General features: G+C 44.1%; 1 protein-coding gene across 1 annotated transcript in view; it reads left to right on the top strand.

Annotated features, from left to right (window-relative positions):
* The window catches only part of LOC117959688 (LIM/homeobox protein LMX-1.2-like), a 29,248-nt gene extending 18,391 nt beyond the window's left edge, over positions 1 to 10,857 (top strand). Inside the window, exons 3-8 of the mRNA XM_034896965.1 lie at positions 3,088 to 3,320; positions 4,612 to 4,787; positions 5,043 to 5,120; positions 7,110 to 7,179; positions 7,950 to 8,114; positions 10,105 to 10,857. Of these exons, the coding sequence (XP_034752856.1) occupies positions 3,088 to 3,320; positions 4,612 to 4,787; positions 5,043 to 5,120; positions 7,110 to 7,179; positions 7,950 to 8,114; positions 10,105 to 10,262 (880 nt within the window). The 3' untranslated portion in view covers positions 10,263 to 10,857. The remainder of the gene's footprint in view (positions 1 to 3,087; positions 3,321 to 4,611; positions 4,788 to 5,042; positions 5,121 to 7,109; positions 7,180 to 7,949; positions 8,115 to 10,104) is intronic.
* Positions 10,858 to 11,238: the final 381 nt, after the last annotated feature.

Here is an 11,238-nt window from a genome sequence, read left to right as displayed (position 1 = left end):
CCCCCCCCCCCCCAGATCACTGGTTGTAGTCCAATGGCCTTCAGGCATCTTCTCCACTGTAGTCACAGCCTCTCATGTCTTCGCCACCGTTGTTGTGTAAATGTGCAGAAGGGAGTTGGACGGCTCAATAGAGCAGGGTAGTCCCACTCAGAGAGGAGGAGTGCAGCTGTCCAAACACTGAGCCTTCTGTACCTGCTCGAGCCCCCCCCCCACGCCCTCCTTTAGCCCTGTTCCCAGATTCAACACTCAGTCTGCCGGCCGGAGGGGCAGACGTACACAATTACACAGGCGTGCTCATCAAATGTAGTCAAATAAAATACAAAATACTGCGATAAAAAAAGACCCTGCAGGACCGACTGAAGCGGGGTGCATGCTGGGTGTTTGTGTCAGTCTCCGTGACCATTGACTGACTGATGAAAACCCGATGAACACTAATGAAATACGGTATGATTCCCTCGCATTGAGCTGCAGCCTAGCATTAGGCTCACCATGGGGAGACAAAACTGCGTCTTATTCGAAAAGAAAATTACATTAAATACAATTTTAAGTACTTTAATTCACCAATACAAGCTCTAAGTATCTACGTATTTTGTTACAAATTGTCTTTTTCTGCCCTGGTGTCGATGGTGAACCATATTACAAAGTAACTTAATATAACTAAAGTAGGTATTTTAAATATATTTAATTGAAATGCATCTCTGCGCACACCACCACTCACACCACGTTTATAACTTATCGAAAGGAAATTCAATTTTTACCTATTTCAACATTTTAACTTCTATATTTTATCACCCTTCCTTTTTTACTAGAAGCCATTATTCAGATAAAATACATAGAAATGAGCAGGGAGGGCTGGTCCCGCCCACTTATCACCTGTCCCTGCCCTAGACCAGGTAACACACACACACACACACACACACACACACACACAGTGTTGCCAACTTGGCGACTTTCTCAGGACTTATGGACTTTCCAGAGCCTTTCTGCGACCTGCTGTTCAGAGTGATCTGAGTCTGGCAGCAGCTCCTCGTCTCCCCTTCATCTCCACTGAGTTACCATGGTCTGCAGGGTTAGGGACATGAATAATTCCATGTGTAATATTACAACGTTCAACGCCGTCTGCTCTGGGCGTTCTAGTGTTAACTAACAAAGTATTCATTAGTAGTAGCTTATGTTGTGATTTGAGGCTATATGAATACAAATATTTGGTACAGAGCGGGATATGTTACCAACGTCCAGTCCAGGGCAAGGAGTTTTGGGACCCCCCCCCCCACACACACACACACACACACACGCACGCCGTTAACACCTACAAAAAGGCCTCTTTCTCTTTGTCTTTTGTTCCCTAGCTCTATCTTTCCTCTTTTTTTGGCTGCTCTAATCTTTCTTCTCTCTCTCTCTCTCTCTCTCTCTCTCTCTCTCTCTCTCTCTCTGTGTGTGGATAAGCTCTGTGCTGGCGGTCTTCTTGAGTCCCAGTCTTGGCTCGGGTGTTGAGCATGGTTGCTCTTCATTTTGACGTCATCATACTGAAACTGTAGATGTTATCTACAACTGCAGAGCAACACGTCCCTCTGAGGGCAGGAATGGAGGTGTGTAGGTAATCCCTCGCTTTTCTAAGCACCTGCAAGATTTCATGCTTTGTGCATTAATATCTACATTTCTACAATGACAATTTTTTGAACTTCCAGAGATTTGTGAACGTCTCTCTAAAGCTGTTTTTGTCAAACAAAAAGTGAGAACGCAACTGCACACCTTTTGTGTGATGGCAACCCCGAGAACGCCTTAGAGAAAAGTCTGTCCAACAGTGTACGTTATGAATGGGCCTTTGAGGAGGGGGGCGTGATCGTTGGTCTGACCTTCCTCCACAGCACTGCAGAGGAAGGCCTGCTTACTCCACACTGCATTCTGGGACGGGAGGCAAGACGTGCTCAAGTTTTTTTGGCATTTCTTTAAACCAATCACAATCGTCTTGGGCGGGGCTAAGCGCTATATGCTAAGGCTAAGCTAAGCTCTGGATGGAGCCACGGTGGCTCTGCTAAATAGTCTCAGGAAGGAAGTTGTTTTGGTGGAACATGTGTACGTTCACAAGTAGTTTTAGTCGTCAACAGAAAACTCTGATTGGACAGATAGTCTAGCTAGCTGTCTGGATTTACCCTGCAGAGACCTGAGGACCAGGTAACCATAGTCCTCAGATTGGACAGATAGTCTAGCTAGCTGTCTGGATTTACCCTGCAGAGATCTGAGGACCACGTAACCATAGTCCTCAGAAATCCACCAGAGGTTATAACGCCAACACAGAGACAGAGGACAGGGGCGGAGGTTAGAACGAAAACACAGAGACAGAGGATGAGGACGGAGGTTAGAACGCCAACACAGAGACAGGGGACGGGGACGGATGTGAGAATGCCAACACAGAGACAAGGGACAGGGGTGGAGGTTAGAACGAAAACACAGAGACAGAGGATGAGGACGGATGTTAGAACGCCAACACAGAGACAGAGGATGGGGACGGATATCCGGCCTAAATAAGTGAAATCTGGTGGATATTCCTGTGGAAAACGAATGATCCCGGAAGTGGATTGTTATGGATATGGACTAACCAGTATATTTACGTTGAAGAATCAGGTCCAGTGGTAATAATTTATACTGTTTATTAATCCCCAGTGGGCACATTACTATTAACATTGTTAACACTCAGGAACTATTCATGCACAAATAGAGAGATGTTAGAGTGAGTGGGCTAACAGCTGGACCAGCGCCCTGAGCGGTTGGGAGGGGGGGTCACAGTGCCTTGCTCAAGAGCACCTGGCAGTGCCCAAGAGGTAAACTGGCCTGAGCTACTACCACCCCAACATTATGTATTGAATGCCGCCCATACATTCTTGTTTTTAGTGTATTATAACTTTTTATTCCACAAACTTAGACTGTTTAAGGAGATCAGGCCACTATGTGTCATAGTCTAAGGAGCTGCACTCAAAATCAACAGTGCTGGATCCAGAATCGGCCCAACATCACCCTGAACATCCCTCCAGAAATCCATCCACAGTCCTCGTTGTTAGCACTGTTGTGTCTGCTGTGTTTCCTCAGGTTGTTTGCCAACAAGTGCAGCGGCTGTCTGGAGGAGATAGAAGCCACGGAGTTGGTAATGCGAGCTCTGCAGAGTGTTTACCATCTCAGCTGCTTCTGCTGCTGCGTCTGTGAGCGCCAGCTGTGCAAAGGAGACCAGTATGTTCTGAAAGAAGGTCAGCTGCTGTGCAGGAGCGACTACGAGAGGGAGAAGGAGCTGCTCAGCACCGTCAGTCCAGACCGCTCAGACTCAGGTAACCATCACAGCACTGCTTACTGCTCTTGGGGGAATTAGTAGAACTGTTGGGTCTTTGTAAATTATAGAGTGGTCTAGACCTGCTCTGTCTGTAAATTATAGAGGGGTCTAGACCTGCTCTGTCTGTAAATTATAGAGTGGTCTAGACCTGCTCTATCTGTAAATTATAGAGAAGTCCTGACCTACTCTATCTGTAAATTATAGAGGGGTCTAGACCTGCTCTATCTGTAAATATAGACCGGTCTAGACCTGCTCTATCTGTAAATTATAGAGTGGTCTAGACCTGCTCTATCTGTAAATTATAGTGGTCTAGACCTGCTCTATCTGTAAATTATAGAGAGGTCTAGACCTGCTCTAGCTGTAAATTATAGAGAGGTCTAGACCTTCTCTATCTGTAAATTATAGAGAGGTCTAGACCTACTCTATCTGTAAATTATAGAGTGGTCTAGACCTGCTCTATCTGTAAATTATAGAGTGGTCTAGACCTGCTCTATCTGTAAATTATAGAGGGGTCTAGACCTACTCTATCTGTAAATTATAGAGGGGTCTAGACCTACTCTATCTGTAAATTATAGAGTGGTCTAGACCTGCTCTATCTGTAAATTATAGAGAGGTCTAGACCTGCTCTATCTGTAAATTATAGACCGGTCTAGACCTGCACTATATGTAAATTATAGAGTGTGGTCCTGACCTACTCTAATCTGTAAAGTGTCTTGAGATAACTCTTGTAATGAGTTGATATTATGAATAAAATTGAATTGAATTATGAAAAACGAAGTGAGTTTAAAACACAGTCAATGAATTACTTAATGCACTAATGTTTACATCTCTATGTCTCTAAACATCGTTACGCTAAGATTGCAGAGATGCAATTTTGTAGCGCTTTAGCCGGAACTACCTGAATCTTGCCATATAGCATCTTGAAATGTACAAATTTTGAACAAATTAGTCTTCGTAGCGAGCAACCATACACAAACGTTAGCATCCCTGGGCCAGAGTAAATTCTATCAATGCAAACCTTGGGATTCTTGTTTGGCATGCTACTGCGAGGCTCTGTCTCAAATGTGACGATGATCGGCTAATAGGGGACGCTATAATCCAGGTATCGTCATGGCATTTTGTTCTGTTACTCAAATTAGCGATGACACATAGCGATACATTTCCTTTTGTTTTCCTCCCTGCCATCACGCTTTGGCTTCGACTTTCAGAAAAAGAGAATTCCCATGCAGTTGCGCACAAAACATCAGTCAAATCCAATCATTTAGCCTGTTTGTTTCTGTCTGTGACAGATAAGAGTGAGGTTGAGGATCTGGATGTGAAGTCAGAGAAGTGCCCTGCAGCAGGGAACGCCAGCAGCGACAGCAACAACCCTCGTCGGCCCAAACGGCCACGCACCATCCTCAGCAGCCAGCAGAGGAGAGCCTTCAAGGCCTCCTTTGAGGTCTCCTCCAAACCCTGCAGGAAGGTAAGTGGAGACTGAGTATAGTGAGACATCTAACCAAAGGGATGCACTGATCAAACTGTTTAAGGGCTTTGTAAAGCACTGCATGGTGGCAGCTTACTCTAAAAAAATGATGTGCTCATTAAGTTTCCCGTTTTAGGCAGAAAGAAAGTGAATTAAATAAAAACAATGTCTGCCTGACATTTGGTGACTGAACACTACACTAGCACATGTGATGTTAGTGTGTAGAAAGGGCTGATGAGTGTGCTGTGGCTTCAGGTAAGAGAGACGCTGGCTGCAGAGACTGGACTCAGTGTACGCGTGGTCCAGGTCTGGTTCCAGAACCAGAGGGCAAAGGTCAGTACAGCAGCACACCAACGCACTCACACTGGATACACATATGTTGGATAGAAGGTAGTCTCGCATTGCCCGACCGTCCTCCCCAACACTGTGGAGGAAGGTCTGGCTAGTCCACACAGGATGGGAGGGAACATGTTCTGGTTTATTGGCATTTCTTTAAACCAGTCACAATCATCTTGGGCGGGGCTAAGCTCCGGACAAAGCTTAGTTTGCGGTAACTACATCTCACAATTGAGACTAGATTGGAATGTGTCTCTAAGAAATGTCTTACAAATAAGGAGTGGTTTGAAGGTGAAACACTGTATTACAGAAATAGATAAACTGACATGTGTGAGGACAAGAAGTAAAGTATAAAAGAGGAGTTATTCTGATGTTCAGAGAGGCACTCCCGGTTGTTCAATAATTTAATAAAGCTGCATTTATTCTAAATGTATTGGACTCGTCACATGTGCAGTCTCCTCCGTCATTTCCGGTCGTGATTCCCAGATATCACACGGTGCCTCTGCTAAATAGTCTCAGGAAAGAAGTTGTTTTGGTGGAACATGTGTACAATTGGAAAGATAGTCTACTAGGTTCTAGGTTAGAACACCAACACCAGAACACCAACACAGAGACAGAGGACGGGGACGGAGGTTAGAACGCCAACACAGAGACAGAGGACGGTAATGGACATCTGGCAGAAATAAGGGACCGGCACCAGAACAATAGCCATACACACTAGATGGAAGGCAGCATTCCATTTCCATGTATATGAGTTGGGAGCATCACATCCACAGACAGCAGATGACAAGTGTAGGTTTGGTTTCAAAAATGTGTGTGTGTGTGTGTGCTGGGGGGGACCCCACATTGCCATGTTTGTTGTAAAGTCCACCAAGTTGGCCTGCCTGATTTGTAACCCAAGACATCCCAATGGCGCTGTCATCCAGATCACACGTGACACCAGGGATAACCGTCCTTTTTTGCCAGAAGTGCTTAACGATGTAAACCAGTTCTTCATCAGTTGATCTTCAGTGGATCAAGCATTTATAATGTACTATTTGCTCGGCTTGGTGGCATTTGGAAGAATAAGCTGGTCAGTCTGAACATCCAGCAAGCCTTTACTGTAATCTAGAAGCACCACACTCACAGTCTGCATCATATCACAGTCTATGCTGAAATGTTTGGTACACATGGTTTATGTTGTAATGCCCTGTTTTACAGTTTGTACTCTTTAAACAAAAACTGTAAGACAACCAATCAGAGTCAGGGGAATTAGCTTTCAGCAGCACAACATATAGTGAGACAAAGAGACAGTCCCTGTACAAGCAGAGGCTCATTAATAAAGTGTCCTCCATCTTCTGTCAGAGCCCTGTTCTGCTCATTGCTATTGAAACACCACATTGATTGACCGGATTACATTACTGAGACGATCAACATGAGCCCACCCTGCAGTGAATGGCTCAGCTAACCAGTACTGTTAGTGTATCACAACCTGATGGATCATCACAACTCAGCCGTGTTTTTTCATCACCATCAACACACACACTGTACTTTATTCTGACTCAGTCCCACACACACCGTCCTGCAGACACAAATACTTACTGGAGCACCACATGTGTGTGTTGGGACCTTCATGGGATTTGATGGGTTAAAAACCTGCTCTGGTTTATTGGCAATTCTTTTAACCAATCACAATCGTCTTGGACGGGGCTAAGCTCCGGACGGAGCCACGGTGCCTCTGCTAAATAGTCTCAGGCAGGAAGTAGTTTTGATAAATTACCAGTTTTAATAAAGGAGTTTTAATAAAGTACAGTGTTCAGAAGTAGTTTTGTTCTTGGTCATCTTGGGCAGGGCTAAACTCCGGACAGAGCTTACTCTGAGGTAACCCGGTCCCACAGTTGAGAATAGATGTATCCATGACTCATCTAAGACTTTTGTCTTGACGTTTGAGTAATTTAATATTTTGAATCTATAATTTAGCTTTTGACTTTGTGTATCTGTTTCCAGATGAAGAAGTTAGCCCGCAGACAACAACAGCAGCAGCAGGAGCAACACAACCACCAGAGGCTAGGCCAAGGTGAGGACACATTACCGTGTGTGTGTGTGTGTGTGTGTGTGTGTGTGTGTAGTCTGCCATTATAACTGTAATGGTTACTGAGAGCTAGATAATTTATGAATTTTTGGGAAAACAGCTTGAAATGTTACATTTGTTATGGGAATAATAAACAGAGTGGAGTCACTCAGTAAACACTTCCAGTGCTGTAGGCTTTAGAATGAGTCCCACACTGTGAAGCCCAGCTCCCAGAGCTGCAGGCGCACAGCCACTGGGCGCTTACAGCGTATATGAGCACACAGTTTAGATAAGTGTCCCAGCGCTTTGGCAGGCACTGCCTCTATCTGTTCAGGGACTCCCTGCGTGTCAATATTGGCAGAGAAGCAGGCTTTATTATAGTGGAGGCTGCTGCTAAGCAGGGCAGCAACTGGGGGTTGTTTGAAATTGATGTTAGGATGAGATGACTTCTCCTAGATGGCAGCTGAGATGTCTCCAAGAAATGCCAGCAATCAGTATAGACACCGCTGTACATTATGAGAATTAATGTAGCTGCTCTAGAGAAAGACAATCTATTCATACATGTACGTATGCATAGCGCCTTAGCACCAAGCCAATGTCTGGGTTTCAGCCTGGATTATTTGCTCCCAACCAGCTTTGTGTGACATTTTCAAGTTTTCTTTTAATTCGTTTGACAGTTGAATGGAAACACAACTTGTGATGGTGGGAGATGTAGAAGACAATGTGTGCATGCATGTGTGACCATCCAGCTGAGAGTTCTAACCTGTGTGTTTCAGAGGTGGTATCAGGGTGTATGGAGGGCCTGCTAAGCTCCTTCTCTTGCCATCTGCCCCCCAGCAAGCAGCAGCAGCTAACCATGGACCACAGCGGCTATAACATTGAGGCCTTCCAGCAGGGCCTGACGCCACCACAGATGCCTGGTGACCACATGAACCCCTACGGTGAGCGTCACTCTAGCAGAAGATGTAAATGCAGCCTGAGCTGTGTCTTTTCTACATGTGTTCTCTGTGCTGTCCTTCCTTCCTCCCATATTAATGGAACATGGAGACTCTTGTCCTTCTTGATTGCTTGCTGGACCAACAATGCCCTTGTTATTACATGTGAAAGTAAAGTTGAACCCAAGTGCAGACAACAACGCAGAGCCAAATGACCGTTTAACAGCTTTATTCCAAATTTCCAAGTTCAGGAATGCAACAGGGAAAAATCAAAGTCCAAATTCAATGGATATCCAGGGTACAGAGCAAGAGGGGTACCATTTCCAAGGGTCTGTGTCCAATAGTCCGGAGATCCGGTGTGGAGAGAAGGAATGATGGACGGCAAGAGTGAAGTGGCAGCAGGAGTCAGGTTCATAGAACTGTGGCAGAAAGAGAAAAATCAGTGTGAGATAAACACGACGGGTAGAGACACCAACTTGGCCGTCTTGACTAAATACAATGTGTAGAGTCGGCAGAGAGACCAACGTGGTTGTCTTGACTAAATACAATGGGTAGAGTCGGCAGAGACACCAACGTGGTTGTCTTGACTAAATACAATGGGTAGAGTCGGCAGAGACACCAACGTGGTTGTCTTGACTATGATCTGACCTGATCTTTTTTCTTGATCTAAACATGGAATAATGTTTCTGTGTCCATAGTAACAACTATGCATTAAGAGTACTGCAACAGTTCCTCATCGTTTCGCGCACTTCGAGCAGTATCAATTGATAGTTAGATCACTGTAATAAATTGAAGAGACAATCATCTGAAATGTAATGGGTGAAATGCATATGAGTGAAAAGAATCTGTTTGTGGATCTGGTTCTTTTCAGATTCAACTGGGAAGTTAAAATTGCAAAATAAAAAACAGACGTTAACAACACACTAAAAAGGCTTGGGTTTCGTAATTCTGTTCCCATGCTCAAGTCCAAAATAGGATATAAAAAAGGCAACAGACCAAACACGTCAAAGCTGAGGAAACGTGTTGTTCAATCAGGAACCTTTAGCAACACGGTGCCATGGAGACATGGGACAGTTAGCAAATTCAAAAGGAGGACCAGACGCGGGAGACCAGTTGGCTGGTTGATCAAAACCTAAAAGAACAAAACCTGAAGCTGGATCCGAAACAGACAGGCCACCAAAATATCCAGAAACCCTGAAAGACAGCAAAGTGGAGGAGGCTACAAACTGGAACAGGTGGAACACATCAGGGACTGATCCCACACAACAGGAAACAAAGCCACTACAAAATAAAACAGGAAGTAAAGCCAACATATACAGTAAGGAAGAGAAAAATCACCATGGACAAACAACACAGCCAAACAGGAAAAAGAACACACACACAGGGAAACAGGAAATAAGCACACATTTTGACATTTCTTTTTTTTTTTCATTTCTGTCTCTTAAAGGCAGAGTTACACATACCTACAACATTCAGATTAGATAATAGTTTGAAAGTGTCTATCCACATACTAAGATAAATGTTAGCATTGTGGAATGAAAATCTGGTAATTTGTTTATAGTGTGTAATTTTTATATAACATCCCTCTGAAAAGGCTTTACAGTCTGTCAGCAGCTGCGTGTTAACTGTCGACCTTAGTAGAACGGTTTAACTGCCATCTTCGTACGCCCTACACCAAACTTCTAGCTGCAATCTTTGCTGTCTAAACACTGTTCAATAGAGTCTCACTTTCATCAACTACCCCCTCCAGATGGCTGCCCACCAGGTTCTTTCCGCTGTGTGCATTTGCTCTTGAGGGGAATTGTTGGGTCTCTGTAAATTATAGAGTGGTCTAGACCTCCCTACCAGGGAAGTGACATTTCCATTAGCATGCAGCGTTTACCATTGTTTGGCCGTCATACCGTTAGTCAGGGCTGTGTGTCTGTCAGGGGGGTTTGCAGCTCCACCCCAGCAGCAGTTGTGTTTGACTCCCCCATGTCTTTTCGGCTCCTCCCAGGCTCTGGCTCCATCTTCCATGACATTGACAGTGACACCTCCCTGACCAGTCTAAGTGACTGCTTCATGGCGACTCCAGATATGGGCTGCTTGCAGGCTCGGCCCGGGAACCCCATCGACTGCCTCTACTCTATGCAGAGCTCCTACTTTGCCTCTTGAGACGTTTCCATTACTGTTGGCACCACACCACATCCCGGCTAATGAACAGGGCTACACACTAGACACACAGGCTCCACAATGGTCCTGCAAGACATGTATCAGCAAGCAGGGAAAAGTGACTGTGGGACAGGTTCCCCATATATACCTAGAAAAAAAGAAACATTAGACTACATGTTTCTCAGCAGTAACACAGTTTGATAGGGGCATTCAAATGTTGCAAGTCATTTTTAATGGCACAATCAAGCAAATATAGGATTGGTAATTTCTTTTAGGCAAACTACCAGAAGCGTCTGTGAGCCAACTGATTGTTACCTGTTGCTTAATGTAAACACTGTTCTTCAGAAACATCCAGTTTAGCATTTAGGATGGACAGCTATGTGTTTATTCCTCACCAACGTGCTGGTACACACTAAATAAAATCACTCTATTTAAAAAGACAATATGATCTCATTGTAAATTACAAACAACAAACATCCTCATTCATCAGTCATTATTTGATTCTGCTACCATGGTGTTTGTGTTGTGTAATTAGTGGGTAAATCAGTATTGCTTTGCTATTTATTTTTCCATTCAGATCACCTGGACATTATCAAGAGTGCATTTTAAATTTGATACTTATCAAAAGTGTTTGTACTTAAAATAAAAAATGCATTCTCTTGAAGTCTCGAATTCATTTGTTGAATAACTTGACAAACAGGCAAACATTGGTAGGAAAATTACACTGAAATGACAATGGTACATAGAGGACATTTTAATCCAGAATACTCTCACTTTATACTATAAATTTAATCTGATGGTGGCTGACTGAATGACAGTGCCATCCCCAGAGTCAGGGCCCAGCAGAGTTCTGAAGGATTTGAAGCCTAGTAAGCAGTTTGGTGGGAAGTTTCACATATGTAATGTACTGTAGAAAACATATTTCACTGTAAAATATTTAATCGTTATCATTTGCCCTAAAATAATACTGTAATTTATT

This window comes from Etheostoma cragini, chromosome 16 (genome assembly GCF_013103735.1).
Source record: "Etheostoma cragini isolate CJK2018 chromosome 16, CSU_Ecrag_1.0, whole genome shotgun sequence".
In the NCBI taxonomy this organism is placed as follows: domain Eukaryota; kingdom Metazoa; phylum Chordata; class Actinopteri; order Perciformes; family Percidae; genus Etheostoma; species Etheostoma cragini.
Note: the sequence above shows the minus strand (reverse complement) of the source record. Positions and strands in the feature narration are given on the sequence as shown.